Genomic DNA, 25,796 nt, shown 5'->3' on the forward strand with positions numbered 1-25,796 from the left:
AGACTCCCATGCACTCTCTAATATCCTTGTGACTGTAAAGAGCTGGTCCAGTGTTCCACAACCAAAATGAAAATCACATTGCTCCATATGAGCAACCCATGATTTGTGAGTCCCCTCCAAGCCTCTTCTTCTGGTGTGGAAGGCATATCAGTTGGGTTGAGAATATACTCAAATGATTCTTTCCACAGTCAAAATATATCCAGTCGTTGTCAGCAGCACTCCGTGGACACCCCTACGCTCGAACATAGTGACAAACCAATACTAGCATAGAAGTCCAACAACAATACACTACTAAGGTAGTGCTGCAACAGTCTCCAATGAAAGAAGCTGTGTTTAAGTCTGTTAGTGCGGGCTCGCATGACTCTGAGTCTGCCAGAGGGAATGCTGGTAAAAATGGCATGTATTCAAAAGTGTTGTATTAAGTTATGGGTATCAGTTGGTTGTATTTCCATTTGTTGGAGCCAGGATGTAAAGAGACAGGTGTTTGGCATATGCAGTAATGAAGTCTGCTATGTTTACTGCCAATTGGCAATTCCACAACCCCACAGACAAGGGAGTGTCACAGAGCGAAGTGTGTTTTAGAGAGCGGAGGTTATTAAGGTTGCGGTGGCGTTCGGTTGTGTGAAACCTTCTACACGAGCCGGAGACAACAGGAATGTGATTGAGGCACTTTTTAAAAATGGTGCTGAGGCCGGAACAACATATGGCAAGTAGGACAGGTTTGCTATGTTCAGTGGCTTTGCTCGGTGGACATGCGCAGGTAGACATGCAAGTCTTTACCCAAGAATGTCTTGTTGAGACTGCCCACTAAGAGTTAACCAAGAAGGAGCCATTCGCAGCCCCTGATTACTCTGACTGATTTCCGATGGCTCAACCAAGGTTACTAGACAACGGGTTTTACCCACGAACGGGCCATTTGCTTATTATCAGATTGTCAATCAACTATTTGTTTGAAATATTTTTTCCACTATGAGACGATGCTCTCTCTTATAAATGGATGAGCTTGTGGCAACTCATAATGAGAGCCGAAGTGCTGGGAGAGGAATCCTGTTTGGCACAATCCGTTTCAGACTGGCTTCCTTTTGTAGTTTTGATGATTTCTATCAGAAATGTCTACAGCTACAGAAATGTTAGATATTGTGCAACTGTGGTGGAAATTTTAGAAAGGCACAGAGTCAGTTATTTTCTGAGGAGATAAGATGCTTTTAATAATAATATCTAGCAAGAGAGAACAACACAGTACAAAGTACAGAGTTGCTCTGACCACAAAGGCAAAGACACTCAGTTATATTGCCCACTTGTCACGTCATCACTCCTTGGATATAGTTGATTGTTCTTCTAACTTTCCTCCCCAACCACAGTTGAAGTTACCCAGACACAGTCGTAAATTTCAGCCTCGCCCCTGCCCCCCTTAAAGTGCAGCTATCTCATTATAACAAGCCCACCATTGCGAAGAGGAATTTAAGAAAACAGGACAGGGTGGTATCTTGCAGCTCGGTCATTTGCAGGTTATACACAGTAACACTCAATACAATGCATATAAGAATTTTCCATTACAGCGACTCAAATAGGAAGTCCCCTCATCTGGTACAGAAACACATGGACAGTATACACATAATCAAATCCAATTAATTAAATTCAAAATTAGTCCAATTAATGCATATAAAGCCAATTCAAAAAACTATTTCCTAGCTAAGGAAACCAACAGATTGCACCAAAAATTCTGTTCGGGCCAATCCCCCGTCCTGAGCATGCGTGAGGCGACTGTAGAGAGGTGTGAAATGTTGTTACAGCAGCTGACAAGGAATGAAGAAGTGATTCGATAAACGTTGTCTTTCTCCCTGAGTTGTATCAAATGTCGGCAGAGGCAAAGAGCAGTCATAAGAGTATTTTACCATCTGTTTCTGTGTGTCATATTTCCTCTGCTCCATACACACAAGATAATGAAGGGAGTATTTTTTGTTTTTCAGCACTGGTTTTCAGAGGGATGGGGACTCAGAGAAAGAGGACCAAGTTGGAACAAGAGCAACAATGGTGGAGCCAGATGATGTTTACTGGCCACACTCCGTACAGTGGTTTGACCTTGGTCGGTCACTGCTCCTTTCTGATCTGCTTGGACAGTATCGCAATCTGCTATGGATTCACTGCAACAAAGCCTTTTGGCTAAAACTGCATGTATCACAAGCAGGAAATACCATCAACCTTCAAAACAACCATGGAGTCTTCAAAATCCTCCACAGGATTTCACAGGCTTTCGAAACAGGTAATGTACACTTGCTTATTTAACTAGTTAGCAAGGCAGTGCTTAAAACCCTGCAAATGCTTAAACTGTCATCCCAGTGTGAGAAATGTTTACTTGGCACACCCTTGGTCTCTTGTTGTGTATTGCTGTAAAGTAAAATGTGGATCGTGAGAAGAGGAGTTGGCTGCATAATTTAGTTAATTTAAATTTATTTTATTTATAGAACATTACAATTCAGTAATTTCAACCTCAGATGACCAACAACGCATGACATATTACACTGTGTCATTATTTATTGAACAAATACTGAGACAAAACACAGAAGCAGTGTGTGAAAAACTGAGTCCACTCAGTCCATTATCCAGCAGCTTGTAGAACCACCTTCAGCAGCAATAACTCAAAGAAGTGGTTTTCTATCAGTCTCACACATGGTTGTGGAGGAATTTTGTCCCCCTCTTCTTTCCAGAGTTGCCTCAGTTCATTGAGGTTTGCAGCATTGGTTTTTGCACAGCTATCATAAGGTCCCAGCACAGCATTTCAATCAGGTCAAGGTCTGGACTTTGACGGGACCATTGCAACACCTTCATTCTTATGAGAGGCTGTTTAGGAAATAATTCATATTTGCTCTCACATTTACTATCATATTCTCTCACAAATACTACTATAGTCACACACACTTACTATCATATTCTCTCACACACTACTATACTCTCACACGTACATTACCATACTCTTGCACATACACCACCAAACTCTCTCATATACCCAATTATACTATAGTTGTGTGTGTGAGAGACTATAGTAATGTGTGTGTGTATAAGTATAGTAGTGTGTGTGAGAGACTATAGTAATGTGTGTGTGTATAAGTATAGTAGTGTGTGTGTGAGAGACTATAGTAATGTGTGTGTGTATAAGTATAGTGGTGTGTGTGTGTGAGACTATAGTAATGTGTGTGTGTATAAGTATAGTAGTGTGTGTGAGAGACTATAGTAATGTGTGTGTGTATAAGTATAGTAGTGTGTGTGTGAGAGACTATAGTAATGTGTGTGTGTATAAGTATAGTAATGTGTGTGAGAGACTATAGTCAAAGTTTCTCTGAGCATTGCACGGTCTGACTTTGGAGAGATATGATATACATTATATGTCATGCATTGTTATGCTGCTAAAGTTTTATTTATTTAATTTTAACACCTGGTAAGGACCAGATGATGTTTCGATAACTTCCTGATACTGTGGTGGAGAAAAAATACAAAGTAATCAGACTAATCTTGGCAGCTTCTTGGAATTTACTAACAGAAACAGCTAAGATACATGTCACACAGCAGCATACATGGAAGGCTTGCTGGAGCAGGTAGGTGATGGCCTACATGGGGGAGTGTGTGTGTGTGTGTGGATGCTGCAGATTTAGAAAATGGCATGTGTTTTACAGTCCTCCTTTGACAGGCAGAACTGATATCTCTTCCTCTAACTTGCCCCAGCTGGGCCACTAGCTCTGATTGATACCCAGATTTTCTTTTCTGTCATTTTCTACATGTTGTCGCCTCTCTTGTATCAAGTATTAGCGTGACTGTCCTGAAACATCAAACCTTCCATTTTTCAAAATGATTTGTCCTTTCACTGTTACCGTCACTGTTAAGTTTGTATTTTCTTACACTAAGTAAAGCTTTAAATGAACACTTACCTTTCGGCAATGCAGTTTTCTGTGACATTAAGTGCTGAGGTGGCGAAGTACTTCTCAAAGAAATTAGCTATTTCCAGCTCAGATTCCAACTGCTGAGTCATGAAAAATAGAGTGCCCCCAGAAGTCACCCCCCCTTCACACAGAAATGTTACATGACAGTCTTCTTCAACTTTCCTGCTGCAATACAAAGAGAAATCCATTGTTTTCCACTGTTGTTTTTTTTTGTTTTTTTTTTTGGATTTAACTTTTTTGATTTAAGAACCTGATCTATCTGTGAAGATGGTGAAGGTGCATCTTTTGTTGCATCTGTCCAGAGTGGATTGCATTCTTCATTAGATCCATTCTGTTGGAATTGTCCCAAGTTGCACAAAGGGACACAAGATACTGAAAGAAAAGCTTTAGATGTTCTTGCTGTTCATGATTACATAATACTGGATAATTTTCATCAATAAATAAATGACCAACGTTTGACTTACTTATTCAAATGGGATCTCTTGGAGTACGTTTTAGACCTGTATGAAATTCTGATGCTGCATGACGTTATATTTAAACAGAAATGATAAACATAATGGGTTCACAATCTTTCAAACAAGACTGCAGATTTTACCATTACTGTACATGAAGAGTTTAGAATGTGTTTGCATAGTGAGTTCCTCAAGCTTATGACAAGGTTAGAAATGAGTTGTTTCTCACTAGTAGGAAAAAAAAAAAGATTATGTCAGTAATAATCAGTATTACTTTCTTAACGCTTCTTGGTTCTTCTGTTTGTTGTAGGTCAGTTTCCAAAGGAGTGCAAAACCATGCTGGAGAATTTCAGTCTCTATCTGTTCGTCCTTTCAGCACATGCTCACTGGGACTATGGTGAGTACTCATACAGAACTCATGACAGCTGTTCTGGGGTCTGTCAGAAAGCATGTTGAACACATTGACAGTGCAACCCTGAACAGATGAATCATGGCATGGAGTTTGCAGTTTCAGAACAAGTAGTTCAGTCAACTCTGAGCTTGTTCACCCAAGTTATTCATTCAGCCGTGAGAGGATGGGGCAAAATGCAGGTAACAGTAGCTGAAAATAGAATTATGGATCAGACATAGTTTATTGACGACTGAATGTTCATTGATCAACATGTCTAAAGTGGGACTGGTGACACACCTGACAGCTGTGTTACAACGTAGAAATTGTCTTCTGAGCTGAGGATAAATCTGTGTCCTTACATTGACAGACTCATCTCTCATAAAGTTATGGGTGAATTAGTGTTTGGTTAACAAATGAATATTCAATTAAATTCAATTCAGTTTTATTTATATAGCGCCAAATTACAACAATTGTCATCTCAAGGCACTTAAATAATATAGTCCAATTCAAGCCAATTGGAATTCAATTCATTGTAATCATAATCCAATGAAATCCAATGAATTAATTTAAAAATAATCCAATTCATTCATATAGAGCCAATTAAAAAAATAATAGCCTAGCTAAGGAAACCAACAAAGACCGATTGATCAAATCCAATATGGAAGTGTCAATTAAGGGGAAAACCTCCTTGAACAGTCTGGTTGGGATTGGGTCTAAAATACAAGTTGATGGTTTAGAAGAAACTATTGCTGTTGTTAGCTGAGAGAGCTCAACTGGGCAGAAGCCGTCTGAATACAAATCAGGTTCTAAAGATACTTCTAAAGCTGCTGTACTTGATGATACATCAGTGATAATAGTGGGAAGGATTCCATTAATCTTCTCTCTGATAGAAACAATTTTATTGATAAAGAATCTCATGAAATCATCACTGCTGAGAGTTAAAGGAATACATGGCTCATCAGAGCTCGGACTCTTTGTCAGCCTGGCAACAGTGCTGAAAAGAAACCTGGGATCATTCTTATTCTCTTCTATCAATGATGAATAATAAGCAGTTCTAGCTTTACGAAGGGCTTTCTTATACGTTATTAAACTAACTTTCCAGAATAATTGAGACTCTTCTAAATTAGAGGAACGCCACTGTCTCTCCAGCTTTCTTGCAGTCTGCTTTAACGCACGCAGCTGTGAATTATACCAAGGAGCCAACCTCTTCTGACTGATTACCTTCCTTTTCAGGGGGGCAACATTGTCCAGTGTTGTACGGAATGAAACTATAGTGCTGTCAACAAGAGAGTCAAGTTCTACTGGAGTAAAATTTAGGTTGTCGTCCTGTGCCATATCTGCACATGGCAGTGAAGAAAAGGATGATGAAATCAACTCTTTGAATCTGGTTACAGCATTCTCTGACAGACACCTTAAGCCATAAGTCAGCACAAGGTCAAGGGTATGATTAAGGCAGTGAGTAGGTCTGTGAACACTTTGAGAAAATCCAATAGAGTCTAATATAGAATTAAAGTTCATATTTAGGCTGTCATTTTCAACATCTACATGAATATTAAAGTCACCCACTACAATGACTTTATCTGTACTCAGCACTAACTGGGATAAAAACTCTGAGAATTCAGACAGAAACTCAGAATAAGGGCCAGGTGGACGATACACAACAACAAACACAGGTTATTGTGATTTACACTTTGGGGAAAAACTGAGAATCAGAGATTCAAAAGAGCTAAAACTAATCTTGGGTCTAGGACTGATTAGTAACCCTGATCTGAAGATAGCTGCCACTCCTCCTCCTCTGCCTGTGGTTCGAGGAACGTGAACATTTAAGTAGTCAGAAGGAGTTTATTCATTAATGCTGACATGATCCTCCTGCTGCAGCCAGGTTTCTGTAAGACAAAATATATCAATATGATGATCACCAATCAAATCATTCACTAACAGAGACTTCGAAAGGAGAGATCTAATATTCAGCAAACCACATTTAATAGTTTGATGTTTTTGTTCAGTTAAAGTTTTTGTTTAAATTTTTTTTGCACAAGAGGATTTGCTCCTTTTGTGTTTTTTGATTGAGGGGGGGGCAGCATCAGGTGGGAAGCCGCAGAGAAGTGTGTGAGACTACTACTCTGCATCCTGGTCTCAACCCTGGGTTGTCATGTTTTTGGATGACTAATAAATTCATCCATATTTCTAGAAATGAGAGCCACTCCTTCCAAAGTGGGATGGATGCCGTCTCTCCTCATCAGACCAGGTTTTCTCCAAAAAGATTGCCAATTATCTATGTAGCCCACGTTGTTTGCTGGACACCATCTGGACAACCAGCGATTGAATTGGGACATACGGCTAAACATGTCATCACTGGTCAGATTTGGCAGAGGTCCAGAGAAAACTACAGTGTCCGACATTGTTTTGGCAAAATTACACACCGATGCAACATTAATTTTAGTCATCTCCAATTGGTGTAACCGGGTGTCATTACCGCAGATGTGAATAACTATTTTACTGTATTTACGCTTATCCTTAGCCAGCAGTTTTAAATAGGATTCTGTGTCGCCCGCTCTGGCCCCTGGAATGCATTTGACTGTGGTCGCTGGTGTCGCTAATGCCACGTTTCTGACTATAGAGCTGCCAATTACCAGGGTTTTGTCCTCAGCGGGTGTGTCGCTGAGTGGGGAAAATCTATTTGAAACAGAATGATGGTAAACCACGGGTTTGACTTTAGGACTATGACTCCTCTTCCTGACAGTCACCCAGCCACTCTTAAGTCCCGGCTGCTCGGGATCTGCTAGGGGACGACTAACAGAGCTAACAGGGCTAGTTAGTCTAATAACTAACTATATAACTATATAATGTTAACTTCAACTAATGAGTGTCAGGGTCTGTATCATGAGTCAGTTTCCTGTTTTATTTTGATAGTCTTGTCTCTGTGTTCACTCGCTGTTCCCCGTTGATTACCCGTCCTCGCCCTTATGTGTTTCATGTGTCTCCTCGAGCAGCTTTCCAGCAATTGTTAGTGAATTCTCCGTGTCTGATCATTTTGTTCCCAATTTTATGAGTCCAGCCTTCTGATTTTGTACCTCTGCCTGTTCTGATTGACTTCTTGGATCGAGTAAATACTGTAACCCTGAGAACCCGGTGTCCTACATTTAGACTGAGGGTTCCCCATCCAGCTTTGCATGTGACACCTGCTAACGTCTGTCTTTTGAGTGCAGTGGGAAAGGGTGTTACCGTCATTCTGTCCCGCATCAGACGACGCTGCAGCCGTATTAATTATTAATCAGTTCATCTAGGTGCACACTCTCTCACTGAGGATGCTGCACTCACAGCAGCAAGAGTGGGCAAAGCTCACTTTATGTTAACAGAAACAAATACTCATAGAGGATCTGAAACTGAAAAGCAAAAAGAAATTGATTGGCTTTACCATTGATAAGGCAACTGATCGCTCACTCTTACTCCTTCTGTGCATGGCTGACATCCACGGTTCAGTCAGAAATCATAAACTATGTAAAAACTAGTCCTTTATTGAAACTGTCCAACACAGCCAGCAGAATACAATGTTACATTATGCCTTTATGTTGTCATAGTGATAGGCTTGTCTTATGGTTGGTAGTTTCATATCAGACCAGTCCTGAACACACTGTAGCTCTCTGAGCACTGATGGTAAGGATGTTGGTATTGGCAATGGTAAATTTATTTGGCTAGTTTTAGCTTTAGAAAAAGAAAAACGCAGTTCAAACTTGCTGCTTTTGGTAAAAAACATGGTATTATACAATAAGCTATGCAGATACTTGACATTGTATTGTACTACTGCATCATATTTGTCTTGCTGTATTTTTCATCTTTCTATAGTGGCCTGCAGAAGTTTAGGCTCAGCTCTGAGAGACAAGTGTCTTAGAAATGAAGGCAACTATTTTGCGAAGCCATCATCAAAGCAAGAAAGAAGTGTAATCATGTCACACACCATGGAAAATTTCCTGCTGCTGTCTCCACCTCTCCTGTCATCTCTGTGCTGCCATCACTCAAACTGCCAAGCCTCAGGTAAAGAAGAAAAATGTTTCTTTTTTCAGCTGATTGGTCAGCCTGGGCTAGTATACCGCTTAGAACTTACCGCTCCTTCATTTGCTGTGGTAAGGTTACAAATGAATTGTGAAGTCTTTGGTCATCAGTCAAAAATGTCAGAACCGATCAAGCTCAGCAGGCAATGGTGGAGAGGAAGGAAGACTTCCTTTTAACAGGAAGAAACCACCAGCAGAACCAGAGCCTTTTTTTTCTTAAAGAATCCCTTTTTATTTGAATTTCACTTCACCAATTTTGACTTTTTTGTGTTGGTATATTACATAAAATCCGCAAGCGTATCTATTTCAATGTGCTAGTTAGAATGCTTCATTCTAACTAGCACATTGCTCTTTTTTTAAAATGTGAGCCACCCCAGTTTTTACATGGACACGAAGGCTGACTCCCCCTCTTACTCTTTGTTTTCCTCTCTCCCCAGGTTCTTTTAGCTTCCTCCCGTCCAGGTCTGCACTACAGAGACAGACGATTATGTTGGTGTTAGCTGCAGTGCAGTTGTCTTCTCTCTGGGTTATGACCAAGGCATACCAGTTCCTCTCATCATGGAGTCTCAATAAATTCCTTCTCATCACACAGGGAGACCTCGAAGTACGTAGGTTTTACATATCAGGAAGTAGTACAAGTACAGTCTGGTCCTTATCAGGTCTTAAAATTAGGTAAATACAACCTCAGAAGAATAACAATGCATGACATATAATGGAAATCATATCTCTCCAAAGTCAAACCATGCAATGCTCAGAGAAACTTTGAAAAACCCAAGAGCTACACGTCAGACTCTACAGGCCTCAGTTAGCATGTTAAATGATAAAAGTTCATGACAGCACAATTAGAAAAAGACAAATATGGCTTGTTTGGAAGGGTTGCAGGAGAAAGCATCTTCTTTTTGGCTTAGGTTTGCAAAGCTGCATCTGAACAAAGCACAAGACTTCTGGAACAATGTCCTTTGGACAGACCAGACCAAAGATGAGATGTTTGGTCATAATGCACAGCAGTGCTTTTGGAGAAAACCAAACACAGCATATCAGCACAAACACCTCATAACTCAAAGAACTGAAGCAACGTTGGAAAGAAGAGTGGGCCAAAATTCCTATGCAACCATGCGAGAGACCGATAACTTCAAACCATTACGTCGTCTTATTGCTGCTAAAAACAGTTCTACAAGATGGGGGTTCACTTAGTTTTTCATACACAGCTTCTTTGTTTTCTCTCAGTTTTTATTCAATAAATATCAATATGACACAGTGTAACATGTCATGTGTTGTTCATCGGAGGTTGTATTTTCTCAATTTTAATACCTGGTAAGGACGTGATCATTTTTATTATATCCTGATCCATAAAACACCATGACTATGAGGGTGGACTCTCTTATTAACATCACTGTATGTCAAATGGATTATTTTTGATGGAATTGTTGCGTGATCAGAGAATTGCATTGAGTGTGTTTATTCAGATACATATTTGAACAGTCAGCAACAGTCAGTATGTTGCCTAATCACAACATTTTCCCCACACAGTCACGTTTAAATTTCTCTCACTGACTTTCTGAACAAAACCTACACTGAATTAATCTTCCCAAATACAATCAATTTATCGATGAAATGATACTTGATGGGTGGCTAATAACTTGCACCATCTGTGGGTGAACTTGCTGTTCTGTGTCCTGTGAGATAAGTCTGTTCTACTGCAGTTTCTCATAAACACATATGCTCATTCTGAATTTAACATTATGTAAGCATCCCATGTGATCTATCAAGCCCGCATGAGCAAATCGCTTCGCTCATGTAGAGTGTTGGTCTATAGATCATTGGATCATTGGGTGAGGAGGGCCAGCGTAAATGAAGCAGGGTCTGTGCTGAACACAGAAAAATAAGGAACATTCTCTCAGCATCCCTCAAGCTAAACCTCTTGTGAGGGATGAAGCAGTCCAAAATGTTGTCAGTATTGAATGGTGATGTGTGACAATGTTCTCAAATTGTAAGGCTGAATTGATCTATCCTATCGTCATCTTAAAAGTACGTCCGTGTACTACTTTGTGTTGGTTATTTAATCAATAAATGACTCAAAATCAGCCCCCTTTGACCGTGTTGAATTAGCGCCTGGTGGTAAGCTGTAAGTGATGTAGCCTGTGTTATACCACCAAAGAAGTTTTACAGTTTCCCATAGACACATGTGTGGAAGTAGAGAGGGGGAAGATGGTGGAACAAAAACATCTACTGCTGATCCACTTCTAAGCCAGCAAAGTTGGCAGTCACAGATGGCTTTTCCACTAAAGTGATGCCAGTGCTGGTTTGGACCCAGAGCCTAACTTAAAATATGTTTTTTCTTTTGACCACTAAAGCTCTGGCTCCTGCACTGAAAAGCTGGTGCTACACTAGCACCAGCTATTTCCGGGGCCACAACAAAGAACCATTTATGTTGGGGGCTTAAAAAGAGCCAGTGTCATGTTTAGGGACTAAAATTCTAGCAAAAGCTATGTGGATGTTAAGTTGAAGCAGCAGAATGGATGCATGAGCTCTAATTTCTTACTGTTTGTTGTTTTAATAGTGCCAGTCACGTCTGTGAATGCTGCCCAATGCCTCCATAGAGCAGCGTTTAAAATGATCACAAGCAGCTGAATTTTTAAACAGTATTTGGAGCTACGTTTATTAACATAGAGATTTTCAATAAAGCCAGCTGTCTCAAAATGGCACGTGTAGATCCTGTTTGTATCACTGTTCATAAAAACAGGTTGGTGATTGGAAACGCTGATAGGAAGTGTTCACAGCCACCAACACAGTTAATAACATAAACAGTGATATCAAAACATCAGCTTTTGGGAAAACGAGACAAGCTCTGTAATCAGTTGCTGCTTTTGTGAAGATAAACTGTCTCCCTGCACCGTGTCCCTCGACAGAAACTCAATGTACAAGGGGTGGGATCAAACATGTATTGAAGAGATACATAAAATGACACAATGATGTATCTCTGTGGTAGGTCTCCACCTGTGAAAAACTAAACAAATTCTTAGCCAGAACCAACTTAGAACTGTTTCCAGTAGCACGCCTCACCCAGCACTGGATCCACTGTGGTCAAAAAGAGGTAACAGAAGTGAAAGGGTCAGGATTTTTTTTTAAGTGTGACTGGAGGCAAAAGAGAAAAAAATGGCCTTCAATAGCAGTGGAGTATTTATTACACAACTGGTTAAAACTCTCTGGCTGACATTCAAGTAAAAAACACTGACCAGCATTTACTGTTTTTCGTTCCCAACATTTGTGATATCTGTATGTTTGACCATGGGCCAAAGATGAAAGGCTTATATTTGTGAAAGGAGGCTCAGGTGTAAGCCAATCTGTAGGCAGGTCTGTCATATTCTGTTCCTGTAATCTCCCACATAGCTTGCAGTAGGTAACCACCCTGTGGTTAACAGGGGACTTTTTCAGCCAATTATCCAGTAACCAGCTGCTTGAAATGCTCCTTCTGTTATGTGGCGTCCTTGCTGATGTGAGTATGGGATAATCAGAGGATGTCTTTTGAGTCTTATTAGATCTGCAGGTGAACCATCAACAACAACCATCAACTTGCAGCAAAGCAGTCATTTTTCAAAGGATTGATCTTATAAACAAGCTTTGCCTGTGAAATGTACTTCCCTTTTCAAGACATTTATGTTCCTCTTTGAAAACATCATGTTGGACAGAGCAAATGATCAGTCTTTCCTTGCAGCAGCTCCTTTGCGTTGGGTATTTCAATTAGACATTTCCATCCTTTACAGTTTGCAGGTTTGATGATATTCTGATGGCCATTGTTTTGACTTCAGATTGGATGTCAGCGTCAGTTTCAGATTCCACAAGGTTGAAGACATTAGTCTTATAAGTCTTTTCTGTACTGTGTGTCAGGAAACATGGGGCTTGACAACCGACAGCTTTGTTGCAGATATGCAGGTGACATAAACCTGTCTGTGTGATCTGTAGGGTTCTGAATTGTAGGTACATAGAACTACTGGCCAAAGTGAAACGATTATCTGATTCTAGTCACTCAGTTGGACACAAAATTTTATTGTGGAATTATGGATGAGCACTATTCTGCTGTCTGTAAAGAACCTGACAGCATCCACATGAATATCAGTCTTGTCTCTGATCAACAGCTGCCATACAGCTGTACAGGTAATACAGCTGCACAGAGTGAAATGTCATGGGCGGGCCTTGGCGCCAACTTGGATTGCCCTTAATTAAATCAATATGCTACTTCCTGTTACTGCCAGCTGCTCTTAAATAGGCAACAGCTCCTACTGTCATGGTGGATGCATCTGAGAAAATGCACAACTCTTTCTTTTGCACTGAAGAGGGAATGTAACACCTCTAAGTGCAGGTCTTCAAGAGCCTTCTTTTCATGTGTTCCATTCTGCTTCTTTTTCTGGAAGTAGTATATCCCACTCAGTCTGTTCAGATGGGACTTTCCATTATAGTGCCTTTCCCTGCGTTATGAACCCCATAGGATCATAGAGAGTATTCATAGTGGACAGGACACCTCAACATGGATATGCCTTCTCCTTACATGACACTTGAAACGTGAAAATATCTGCTTCCAAATTCCAAGAGAGTCCCAGACTCTGTTGGAGAGGTAGAGAATCCTTCACATCCTTTAAAAGTCTTCCAGAGGTAAGGCTTTCATCACTCTTTCTTTGTTTGATGCCACTTTGTGTAGCCTCAGATGACATTCTGCCAGCATCTGGTGTGTTCTTATGAGGAGGTCTGTAGCTTCCTCAGCGGTGAGATGAAACCGTTGTCAACATAGAAATGCCTCTTCACAAATTGTCTTACATCAGAGCCATATTCCTTTTCACTCCTTTCACAAGGGTCATTATCCTCATACTAAAAAAAACAATAAAACATTGACTGTACATCCTCTCTGACAGCTACAGGCTCTCTATGAAACCTCAGAAAAAGTCCAAACAGAGTATTGTTCAAATCTGGGCCCCTGAGAAGTACATCATTTAAAAAATGGTAGAGTCTAAGACAACTCTTATTTGCTGTCTTTTTTGGGTGATAGACACCAAATACTTGAGAGGAACCAGTGTTCTTTACCTCCTTCTAGAAGTGGTGCATGTTCAGCTTGATCATTGCCCTGCATTCTCTGGATGAACATTTCTGTCTTTTTCCCCAGTGTTTTCCTGGGGTGACAGATGTGCTTCATTTTTGTTTAGAATGCAGCCTCTTGGAGAACTAAATGGTAAAAGTCTGACCCAGGTGTGATCCTCATTGTGGTTAACCTATTTGTCCATGATGACCAAGAATGCTTTGTTATCCATAGGTACTACTGGTTTGTTATCGAAATATGATCTTTCCTGTTAGATCTCATCAGAACTCTGGTGAGATCATAAAAGATTATAACTGTGAGGTGCCATAATCTTTTTTTTATTTGGATACCATTTGGACAAGGACAAAAAAGAATGTACCAGCAAGAAAAGGGAAGGAAAACTTGTAGTTTGCATGAAATTGTCATCTCTTCTACCAGAGGTCTCTGTTCTTCCTGAGTAGATTACATGTGTATGTAGCTGGACTGACCTTGACTTCAAACAGTCAAAGACCTCTGTGATCAATTTGGTACTTTGCACGTCAAGCACATCCTCTTGGATCCCTTGGCTCTGGGTGTGATGTGTTTTCCACTGTTACACTCAAAGCACTTGATAGTCATCTTGAGAATGTTCCTGTTCTTGAGAGAATGGAACATTTTGACATGTAAAAAGAGGAAGCTAGGATGGTTTTTCACTTTAGCCTAACTTCAGACAAACTGTGAAAATATAGAGAAAGGAGAAATTTCCACTCCGTAATACTCATTGTACTTAGATGCTTGGGTTATCCACTTCTCTTGGAGGCCATGAAGTATATTCTCCACTACAGGGTTAACACCACAGGCTGTATCAAAATAGACGAGGCCCAGTAGATATCCTTCCACTTGTGCATATTCCTGTCCAGTTTGACATCATGGTCTTTAGGAAGTTTAGGAAACTCTTTCCAGCCAGCCCCCATGTTAGAATTTTCAGAAAATCAGCAGATGAGACAATGTGTGTGTCATTTACTGAACTCCTTCTGTCAGGGCAGTGAATAGCAAGGGTATCAACAGACATGGGAGAATGAGGAGTTTCAAGTCTCAGCTAAAACTTCAATTAAATGTTCTCTGATGGAATGTTCTTTGGTAGATTTGGTATATTATCTTGTGTCTAAAAATGTAAAATTTTTGCCTTTTGGCCTGAAATCAAATCAGTGTTTTTTTTTAAGCTCAGTATAATTGTAATGTATTTTTCTTTTGTCTCTGTAGATGTTAATGGAGTCATTAGACACGATGATGCAGCAAACTAAGTCTGTGATGATGCATGTAGACGCTGACCATCATTCCACTCTCCATAGCCACAACCAGCAACTTCTGAGGCAGCAACTTGAAGCACTTGGTTGTGCTGTATCCAAGCTGCAGGTGACTTTTCCCATTTATTCTACAGCCATATTAAAAAGTAGACAGCTTTTAATTTCTTTCTTGGAACGTATTGAAAGCTTAATTGTCTTTTTTTTTTGTGTGGAAAAAAAAAAACTTTTTTGCAACATTACAGATAATTAGAGCCAGAGAATGTGGACAATCCAAAGTAAATGCAACAATCAGTTGTGAGATTTTTCCCACAGTAGCATTCGTATCATAGTTGGGAGGCAAATACTTTTGTTGAACAGTTTGTGCCCCCCGGATTTATAGTTCTGAATAGCTTTTTTCATTACAAAGCTACAACACTGTTATCAAATTGCTACCCAGTTATATACCTAATGATATACCGGTGATGCTACTATTAATGCTTATGCATAAACTAGTGTGACATAACCACAATGTTCACATTTTCCCAGTCATCCAGACCTTTGTTTTATTACCTCCCATCCTTCCAGCTCTTTTACTTTCTGTATATCTCCAGACATTACCCAATGAAGTAAAAAACTGCAAAAATATACAGCACCACTCAAAAATTTGGGCAAACACACTAATGTAATATTAATGGGTAGTTGAGTCTATACTTTCACTTTCATTAATGTAATGAATTCAGCTGAACCAACAAAGAGCTAAATTGTTGTTATTTTACCTTGTTTAGAAAAAAAAAATGCAATGCACCTTTGTAATCTGACTGCATACACCTATAAAGTGGGGCTTTCCAAAAACTGGTTGCCGATTGCCTCCATCCTTCCTGTATGACTGTTAATAAAGTACCACTAAATTCAATGACATGCAAGCCAAATAATTCAGATCTGAAACTGATATCAGTGCTGCTTATCACTGTCCATCAGACCTTCTCCTCTTTGGTGCTGACCACCTTCTCTACTGACTGCAAGCGGATGTCAGGGGAGATCTTTGAGCGTACTATGCCCTCTGCAGTACACTGGAGACCCAGCAACAGGACAGGTACTGCTATCTGACTGTTAAAAATAGACATCTCATCAGACATTGATGGTATGTGAAAGGTATTTTGGACGACTTTTTGGATTGGCTCCAAGTGACTGAACTGGTAAGAGCTCAATATAAATGGTTGGTTCCCCAAAAATAAATAGGGTTAACTAAATTAAATTAGAAGACTGCTTTCTATCATTTTCCACAACCAATTTTGATGTGTGTTTGGGGTCATTACACAGTTTAAAAGCAATTGTGGCCACATTCCAACCACCTATCTGATGGTTTAAGGTTCTGCTGAAGAATTCTGAGGGACTCTCCCCCCAATATGCCAGTCATTTTGTGTAATCCATCAGTTACACTGGCATCAAAACTATCCCCAAGCTTAATGCTACAAACAAATAACAGTGCTAAATGGTAAAATATCCACACTTATATAGTGCCTGTTAACCTTGTCTTAGCTCTAGAATGTGCTGTACAATATGTTTCTTATTCGCCCATTCACACAAACACTAGTACAGAGCTTCTTACTATCTGTCCATCCATCCATTGTCTTCCGCTTATCTGAAGTCAGCTCGCAGAGGCAACAGGTTCAGTTGTGAAATCCAGACATCCCTCTCCCGAGCGATACTCTCCAGCTTCTCCTGGGTTATCTGAGGTGTATCCAAGGCCAGATGGGATATATCTTTCCAGCGTGTTCTGGGAGAGCATTCTACCTTTTTCCGGTTGAAAACAATCCTTTGATTTGGAAGAGCTGACTTTCATCCCAGTCGTTTCACATTCAGCTGCAAACTGATCCAGTGTGCGCTGAAGGTCTTGAAGAAGCTAAAAGAACCACATCATCTGCAAAAAGCAGAGATGTGACCTTGAGGTTCCCAAAACAGACTCCCTCCCCTCCACAACTGTCCTGTCCATTAAAATCACAAAAAGGATCGGTGACAAGGGCCAGCCCTGGCGGAGTCCGAGATGCACTGTAAACGAGTTTGACTTAGTGCCAAGAATGCAGGGAGGATGAGTAGTGTGATCCCCTTGTAGTTGGAACAAGTCCCCTCTCTTAAAAATGGGAACCACCCCGGTCTGCCGCTCCAGTGGTGTTGTCCCAGACTTCCATGCGACATTGAGGAGGCGTGTCAGCCAAGACAGTCCATGTCCAGAGCCTTTAGCATCTCAGGGCGAATCTCGTCCAACCTTGGTGCTTCACTAGTGGGAAGCTTTTTAAAAAAATGTTTAATATCCACTATAAGTTTGTGGTGGAGAGTGCAATCTGCTTTACAGCCATCTGTTGGGGCAGCAGCATTAGGGCTAGAGACTCGAAACTGAGCAAACTGATAAAGAAGGCTAGCTCTGTGCTGGGGACCACTCTGGAGTCCCTGTGGCTGATTGTAAAAAAAAAAAAAATGCATTTAGAACATTTTGTTAAGCCAGTCATCGCCACAGGTGAGTTGAACGAACAATAAGGCACTGTGTCCACCAGGAAACAGCACCAAGAAAAAACAGGAAACAACTAAATAAGAGCATAAATCAAAAACAGCTGATCCTGACACATTTATGTTCTCCAACTTGTGTAGCATTTTGGTTATTTATTTGTATTTATAATAACACTGACCACTCTCCACATAACAATGTGTTGAAACAACAGAGAGTGATCAGTGTGAGGCTTCAGCTCCGTTGTAACACAGAAAGATACAGGAGGTCCTTCCTCCCAGCAGCAATAATATCATATTGAAAGCTTATGATGATTCTTTATAAAAATATATACTGCAACACTATCATTTCCTTTTGTGATAGATTTTTTCATTTCATTTAACAGCAGAAAGCAGCAGTGCTCAATAACCTCATGCTCAAACCTTAAAACTTAAATATTTTATTATGAATTAGTAACTGTACATGTCTCCATGTTGCTATACAGGTTTCTCCAACTGTCCCAGCATATATGCATCTCAGGCAGCTCAGACTGTGATTGGTCAAGTTTTAGATGGCGTGGCACCTTTGTCTGATGATGCCAGAGTACAAGCACTGAGTATTACAATGACAGCTTTCATGGAGGCATGGATGGAACACATCTTGAAACAAAAGATAAAATTCAGGTAGGTTTTTGTCCCGTTTTTGACACAGCAGAAATAGGTTTCATCCTAAACATGCTTGCTACTGAATTTTACTGCTTGAAAGTTACTCGTTTTTCTTCCTACCAGAAACTGTTGATGTAGGATATAATACATTTGTGTATGCACGCATTTATATACATCATTTACATAATTAAATACTAATCCATCCATTACTAATTACGTAATTAACCTAATACTGAGATTGTCTGAGCATCTATCAGTTATGCAATGAGGTAGTTATCAAAAAGCTTCTGCATTAAGAAACCATACGTTTGTGAATGTGCTTGTCATGGATTTCACAAATGGTAACTGTGTATTAACAAGGTTTCACAGATAAAATGGCAAATAAATGATCTAAGTCACTTTCCATTCTTGCTTCTCAAACAGTTAAAACGTATGGGAGGAATCATAAGTAATATCATTTATTTTAAAGTGATAAATTTGCTTTTTGCTTATTACTCATTGTTTTAAGGATAGAAGCCTGAGTAAAATGCTTTTTATTTCTCTTGGTGATAAGGCATTTGTATGAGCTTTGATCATCTGACAAATTGGTTGCATAATAGCAATATAACATATGTTAAGTAGTAGATTTTAAACTCGTCTATTAGTTCTTGTTAAATAAGGTCTAAGAACTGAGAAACATGAGTTTAGAGAAATGTGGAATTTTTAAATGGAAAATGTGTAGGGATATGCGTGTGCTAGCGTGTGGTTTTCCTGTCCAGTAAGTGCACTCAATAAAACCTCATTTGTCCTCAGTGTGCAGGGAGCCCTGCAGCTGAAGCAGGACTTTGATTCTATCAGAGAGATGATCCAGTCAGACAAATATGGTTTGTCCGCTGAACTTCATCAACGACTCCTCAGCCTTGGGTATCAGTCTGTCTTCCTATCTACCTTCATAATGACTTTCCTTACTAAACATCCTTGCAATATAAATCACTTTCTTGACAACAGGCTTCTGTAGCAATTACATAGGTGCTACTCGACGTCTTAACATGAACTGCCAACCTTAAAGGGAAATTGGACAAACCACTGTGGGTCATAATAAGGAAGATTCAAAACTATCCAACATTTTAGTGAAAGTGTCAAAGTCAACAACTCACTAATATAGTGGCATTAGTGAAAATTGACTATTTAAGCTTACATTGTAAGCTTAGATGGTCCTCAAACAGTTGCTGAAGTGCAACATTAAACAGAAAATGCAGTACTTGCATACAAGATGAGTTGCCATTGTTAAATTTGTTTTAACTGACTGTTGACCTGCTTAAAATGTTTAAATGTGCTGGCATGCTTGCTCCTAATAAGTCAGTTCCATGATGGAGAGATTCAGCAGCTGTTGAGATCATTTTCCTCAAACTTTCAGTGAGCAAGTTGAGTAGTTTTTACTTTTTCTTTTTTTTTTTTTAAATCTCTGCAGAGTTTTTCAGCAGGTGGACTCAGCAGTTATGTGTCTGCTACAGCAGCCACAGGCTAAACCATACCTGCAGTGCACAGCCTGGGAGCCTTTCACACGCTGCTGTGAGTATCATGACAAGTCAGTTACTATGTGTACATCTGCCACAGATTTTCTGGTCATTGACCTTGGTCTAAGAAAAACAATATTCTGTTCATGACCTTTATATGAGTTGCAGATTGGATATCCTATTGATATTCTCATTTACAGTATACATAGCATACTCTTATTAATCATTCATGTGCACAATGTGGCACCCTATACAATTGCAACAGTTACACCCATCCAAAGTTTTAAATAAATCCATATTGCTCTGGTGACACCCGAAACGAAAACATACACTATATTGCCAAAAGTATTCGCTCATCTGCCTTTACACGCATATGAACTTAAGTGACATCCCATTCTTAATCCATAGGGTTTAATATGATGTCGGCCCACCCTTTGCAGCTATAATAGCTTCAACTCTTCTGGGCAAGCTTTCCACAAGGTTTAGGAGTGTGTTTGTGAGAATTTTTGACCATTCTTCCAGAAACACATTTGTGAGGTCAGATACTGATGTTGGATGAGAAGGCCTCCACTCTAATTCATCCCAAAGGTGTTCTATCGGGTACTGAGGGCAGGACTCTGTGCAGGCCAGTCAAGTTCTTCCACACCAAACTCGCTCATCCATGTCTTTATGGACCTTTCATTCTGCTAATCTGAAGGCTACATGAAGGTTGGAGGTCTGTAGCGATTGACTCTGCAGAAAGTTGGCGACCTCTACACACTATGTTCCTCAGCATCCGCTGACCCTGCTCTGTCATTTTACGTGGCCTACCACTTTGTGGCTGAGTTGCTGTCGTTCCTAATCGCTTCCACTTTGTTATAATACCACTGACAGTTGATTGTGGAATATGTAGTAACAAGGATAATTCACAACAGGACTTGTTGAACAGGTGGCATCCTATCACGGTACCACGCTCAAATTCACTGAGCTCCTGAGAGCGACCCCTTCTTTCAAAAATGTTTGTAGAAGCAGTCTGCATGCCTGGGTGCTTGAATTTATACACCTGTGGCCACGGAAGTGACTGGATCACCTGAATTTAATTATTTGGATGGGTGAGTGAATACTTTTACTTTATCTATATAATCTGGTGTACTCTACAAAGGTCTAGGTTTCGAGAGATGACGGCATCGAGAGTCTGATTTATTTATAAAGCACATTTAAAAATAACCTCCACAAGAAGTGCCTGCAACTCCCCCAGCTGTGATATCAAAATGATTCATTAGCGATTAGCCTATTTTGTTTATTTATTTCTTTGAATATGACTATTTGGATTAGGATTAAAAAAATGTTAACATAGCAGTGTTTTATTCAGAGTAAGGTTCTAAGTGGGTTAATATTAGAACATTTCTGTGCATGTAAGACACTATCAATAAATTTCTTCTCAGATGCTGTGTAGTCAAGTGATGTAAACTCAAACATTTTCAAAAAATAGTCAGATAAGACAGGGTTATACTGTTAACTGTTCACTCTCAGTGCCATAAGTCAGCACAAGATCAAGGGAATGATTTAGAGATTGAGTAGGTCTGTGAACACTTTGAGAAAATCCAACTGAATCTAATATAGAATTAAAGTTAGAATTGATATACAACATCTACAAGATATCCACTACAATGACTTTATTTGTATTCAGCACTAACTGGGATGAAAACTGAAACTCAGAATAAGGGCCAGGTTGATGATACACAACAACAAATAGAAGAGATCCTTGTGATTCAGAGATTCAAAAGAGCTCAAACTAATCTTGGGTCTAGGATTGATTAGTTACCTGATTTGAAGATAGTTGCGACTCTTTCGTATTGTGAAACACCGGACAAGCTCTTCACCTTTGCAAGGATTCTGAAGGTTGCACAGAAGTTTATCCAACCAATCTCAATGTGTTTATGGAACTTGGAGAAGGTTTATGATTGTGTACCTCATGGCGTCCTTTGGTGAATCTTCGGCAGTACGGGGTATTGGGACCCTTACGACGGGTTGTTCTGTTCCAATATAACAGGACAGGAGTAAGAGCTTGGACTGCATTGCTTACAGTAAGTCTCACTCATTTCAGGAGCACATTCGACTCCACCAGGACTGCTGTTTGTCACCAATTCTCATCATAATCTTTTTGAAGGATTTTTGAGGTTTTCCAGTTCAGTAGGCTAAGAGTTTCATCTTGCATTTTACAGACTATGTAGTTCTGTTAGTGCAGGGGTCGGCAACCCGTGGCTCCGGAGCAGCATGTGGCTCTTTCATCCTTCTGCTGCGGCTCTGCGTGGCTTGGGAAATAAATGAAAAAGTATCCAATTGAAGTGTATTTTATTTGTGTTAGTTATTTTTTTTATTGTAGTTCTAAATTGGAATATTATTGTGATCTTGAAATATTAAAATAAATTTATATTTTATTATTTTCATTATTTTTCATCTCTCAAAATATGCGTCATACTCGCCGAAAGCCGATATAATCCTGCCAAAACGCCAAAACCTGCCAAGTATGGAGAAATATAAGAAAAGAAAAATATCTGAAGAAAATAGAACATTTAATGATGCCTGGTCAGATTCATTTGCATTTACCTCTGACGAGAGTGGCTTACCGTACCCCGCCTTTCGCCCGATGACTGCTGGGATAGGCTCCAGCCCACCCGCTACCCGACCGATGGATTGACGTTATAGAAAATGGATGGATGGAGAGTGGCTTTACCAGTATGCCTAATTTGAATGTTTCAGTATGCCTGAGTTCAAAGTGTGTTCATTACATAAATAAAATGTCATTGTATCTGTAGCACTTCATAGATTTAGTAAGGAACACACTATAGTTGTTTATACAAAGCGTAAAAAAGTAAAAAAATCAATATCTTCATTTTAGATGTCAAAAAGTATTTGCTGCAACCGTTGTTTTCTTTTCCGTGGAAACCGTGTCCAAATGGCTCTTTGAGTGTTAAAGGTTGCCGACTCCTGTGTTAGTGTCATCCAGTGAAGACCCTCCAGCTGTCACTAGGGTATTTTGCACTGGGTGTGAAGCAAGGAAAATAAGAAGTACCACCTCTAAGTCTGAGGTCATTGTCCTCAGTTGCAAAAGGCTTGACTACTCACTCCAAGTTGGGAATGAGAAGCTCCATCAAGTGGTGGAGTTTAGGTATCTTGGGGTCTTGTTCTCAAGAGGGAGTAGAATGGAGTGGGATATTTTTTGGTGGCAGCAGCTGCAGTTATGTGGATGCTGCACTGGTCTGTTGTGGGTTATATAGATCTAAGTTAATTGACCAGCCAGTGAGTACTGACTGAGAGAATAATATTACAAAAATAAGTGGCTGAAATGAGCATCCTCTGAAGGGTGGCTGGGCTCAGCTGGAGGAGCTCGGAGTAGAGTCGCTGCTTCTCTGTAACAGGAGCCAGTTGTGGGGGTTTGGGCATCTGATTAAAATGCATTATGGATATCTCCCAGGGAAGGTGTTCCAGATATGTTAGACTGGGAGGGTGGTTCAGGGCAGACCCAGAACTTGACAATGCCTCAGTGAACCCCCGGAAGAACTGCAAGTGGCTAGGGAAGGAGGGACAAGGGTCCTCTGCTCAGACTGCTGCATCGCTTGACAAAGTCCTGGATAAGAGGCAGAAGATGGATGGATGGATGGATGGATGGATGGATGGATGGATGGATGGATGGATGGATGGATGGATGGATGGTTCTAATGTTTTAGCTTATTGGTATATGAAGGGATTATAGAGTGAATGTACAGGTTTCCAGAATTTAATAGTCTGAATCATCTATCAAAACAGAGGAGTACTTATGGTTTGAGGAATAGGATGTGTATATGGCATTATAATTTTTAATTTGAGCTCAAAAGCCTGGTAATTGTATGTACTGTAAGCAATTAAGAAAAAGAGTAAATATTGAATTATTCCTTTTAATCAAGCACCTGGTATTTAGTAAGACACGTAGAGAATATAAAACATTTTGATGAGGGGTAGCTTTAATTAACACATTCATCAAATTACCGTATTTTCCGCACTATAAGGCTCTCCTGATTATAAGGTGCACCCTCAATTATGGGGTCCATTTCTGTACTTAACCCATACATAAGGCACACCTGATTATAAACTAACTTATAAACTGCACATCGGTCTGCATCACCCATCTCAGACTGGAGAACAGGCACTCACTGGTACATGGGCAAAAGCTTTAATGATGACACGATTCAATCGCTAAGTACGAGCACTATACAATCTTCGCCCCATTCAGAGTGAATAGCTGGGATCTGCCTGACCCTGGATTCACACAGCAAGCAACGGAAGTGGCCAGTTGCCATTAATTTCGAATGTACGAGAGTGAAGAGGCGCGGCAAAAGTGAACGTGGCAGTGAGCGGCGTGAAGGGTGAGCGGTGAGTGATGCGGAGGGGGCTTCATGCCCCAATGAATGCCCCAATGAATGCCCCAATGAGCGCTCCCCGCAGTAAATTCAAAATGGCGATATCCATGACAGATTTTGAAAATTTAAGGCTTTTAGGTGCGCCTTACGGTGCGGAAAATATGGTACATTCCAATCAATAGCTGATTGCAATGTGCAGAGAGAACAGTGGCTGAAACTTATTTGTGTAACCCCTCAGGTCCAGCCAACAGGAGCAGGGACAGCATTGATACTCCAGTGGCAAGTAATATAACCAACCTGGGCTGTATGGAGGGTAAAGAACTGACTCAATCTGATCCTTCAGTTGTGACCAGTGACCTTCATCTAGTGGACCCTTCCACCTCTGCGGAGCCCTATCTTGTTCCAAGGTACTTTTCTGCATCTTTTCACACAGCAATTCTTTGGTGAAGCACCTTTTGGTTCTATATTACCAGTGATTTTTGGAGTGGACACATTTTCAGGGTGCTGTATTACAAAGCAGTGTCTCACTGAGGTAACAGTGAGGTGTATCTCTGGTTCATAGTAACATAAAGCTGGTTCAGTTTTTACTGGGTGTGTCATCAGAGTAACTTAAGCTGAAGGCCGAAGTTATCAGAAGCAGGTTAGGTTTTCAGATGAAAGATCAACACATGTAAAAGCACCAACCTCCAAAACAATCCGTTCTCTTGAATGAAAGAATGAAAGAAATACATACGTGGGTTTAACTTTAACAAAGAGGCATCTTCTTTAGAGATATCACCTGAAGGAAATGTATATGTTTATGTGTATGGGATTTTGCCACAACAATGTTCAACCACTGGCTGTCTCAGTGGTGTCCAGCAAACGATTCAATTCAGTTCAGTTTTATTTATATTGTACCAAATTACAACAAATGTGATTACACTATAAAGATACAATCCAATTCAAGCCAATTAGAATCCAATTCAGTGTAATACAGTCATAATCTGATCAAATCCAATTAATTAAATTCAAAATTAGTCCAATTTATACATACAAAGCCAATTACAAAAAACAAACAAAAAAAAAACAAAACAAAGTAACATGGGCTACATAGATAATTGGCAATCCATCCATCCATCCAACCATCATCTGCCGCTTATCCGGGGGCCGGGTCACGGGGGCAGCAGCTTGAGCAAAGAAACCCAGACGTCCCAGTCCCCGGCCACTTCCTCCAGCTCTTCCGGGGGGACCCTGAGGTGTTCCCAGGCCAGCCGAGAGACATAGTCTCTCCAACGTGTCCTGGGTCTTCCCCGGGGTCTCCTCCCAGTGGGACGTGCCCGGAACACCTCCCCAGGGAGGCGTCCAGGGGGCATCCTAACCAGATGCCCGAGCCACCTCATCTGACTCCTCTCAATGCGGAGGAGCAGCGGTTCTACTCCGAGCCCCTCCCGGATGACTGAGCTTCTCACCCTATCTCTAAGGGAGAGCCCAGACACCCTGCGGAGGAAACCCATTTCGGCCGCTTGTATTCGCGATCTTGTTCTTTCGGTCACTACCCACAACTCGTGATCATAGGTGAGGATGGGAATGTAGATTGACCAGTAAATAGAGAGCTTCGCCTTCTGGCTCAGC

At 40.5% G+C, this 25,796-nt stretch overlaps 1 protein-coding gene across 1 annotated transcript in view; it reads left to right on the plus strand.

The window, feature by feature from the left end:
* The window catches only part of ccdc142 (coiled-coil domain containing 142), a 57,994-nt gene that overhangs the window by 18,453 nt on the left and 13,745 nt on the right, over positions 1 to 25,796 (plus strand). Inside the window, exons 8-17 of the mRNA XM_072396250.1 lie at positions 1,971 to 2,263; positions 4,698 to 4,784; positions 8,625 to 8,813; positions 9,268 to 9,434; positions 15,141 to 15,293; positions 16,142 to 16,256; positions 18,151 to 18,328; positions 19,103 to 19,213; positions 19,761 to 19,861; positions 24,424 to 24,592. Of these exons, the coding sequence (XP_072252351.1) occupies positions 1,971 to 2,263; positions 4,698 to 4,784; positions 8,625 to 8,813; positions 9,268 to 9,434; positions 15,141 to 15,293; positions 16,142 to 16,256; positions 18,151 to 18,328; positions 19,103 to 19,213; positions 19,761 to 19,861; positions 24,424 to 24,592 (1,563 nt within the window). The remainder of the gene's footprint in view (positions 1 to 1,970; positions 2,264 to 4,697; positions 4,785 to 8,624; positions 8,814 to 9,267; positions 9,435 to 15,140; positions 15,294 to 16,141; positions 16,257 to 18,150; positions 18,329 to 19,102; positions 19,214 to 19,760; positions 19,862 to 24,423; positions 24,593 to 25,796) is intronic.

This window comes from Leuresthes tenuis, unplaced genomic scaffold (genome assembly GCF_036924035.1).
Source record: "Leuresthes tenuis unplaced genomic scaffold, fLeuTen1.0.hap1 SCAF_11, whole genome shotgun sequence".
Classification (NCBI taxonomy): domain Eukaryota; kingdom Metazoa; phylum Chordata; class Actinopteri; order Atheriniformes; family Atherinopsidae; genus Leuresthes; species Leuresthes tenuis.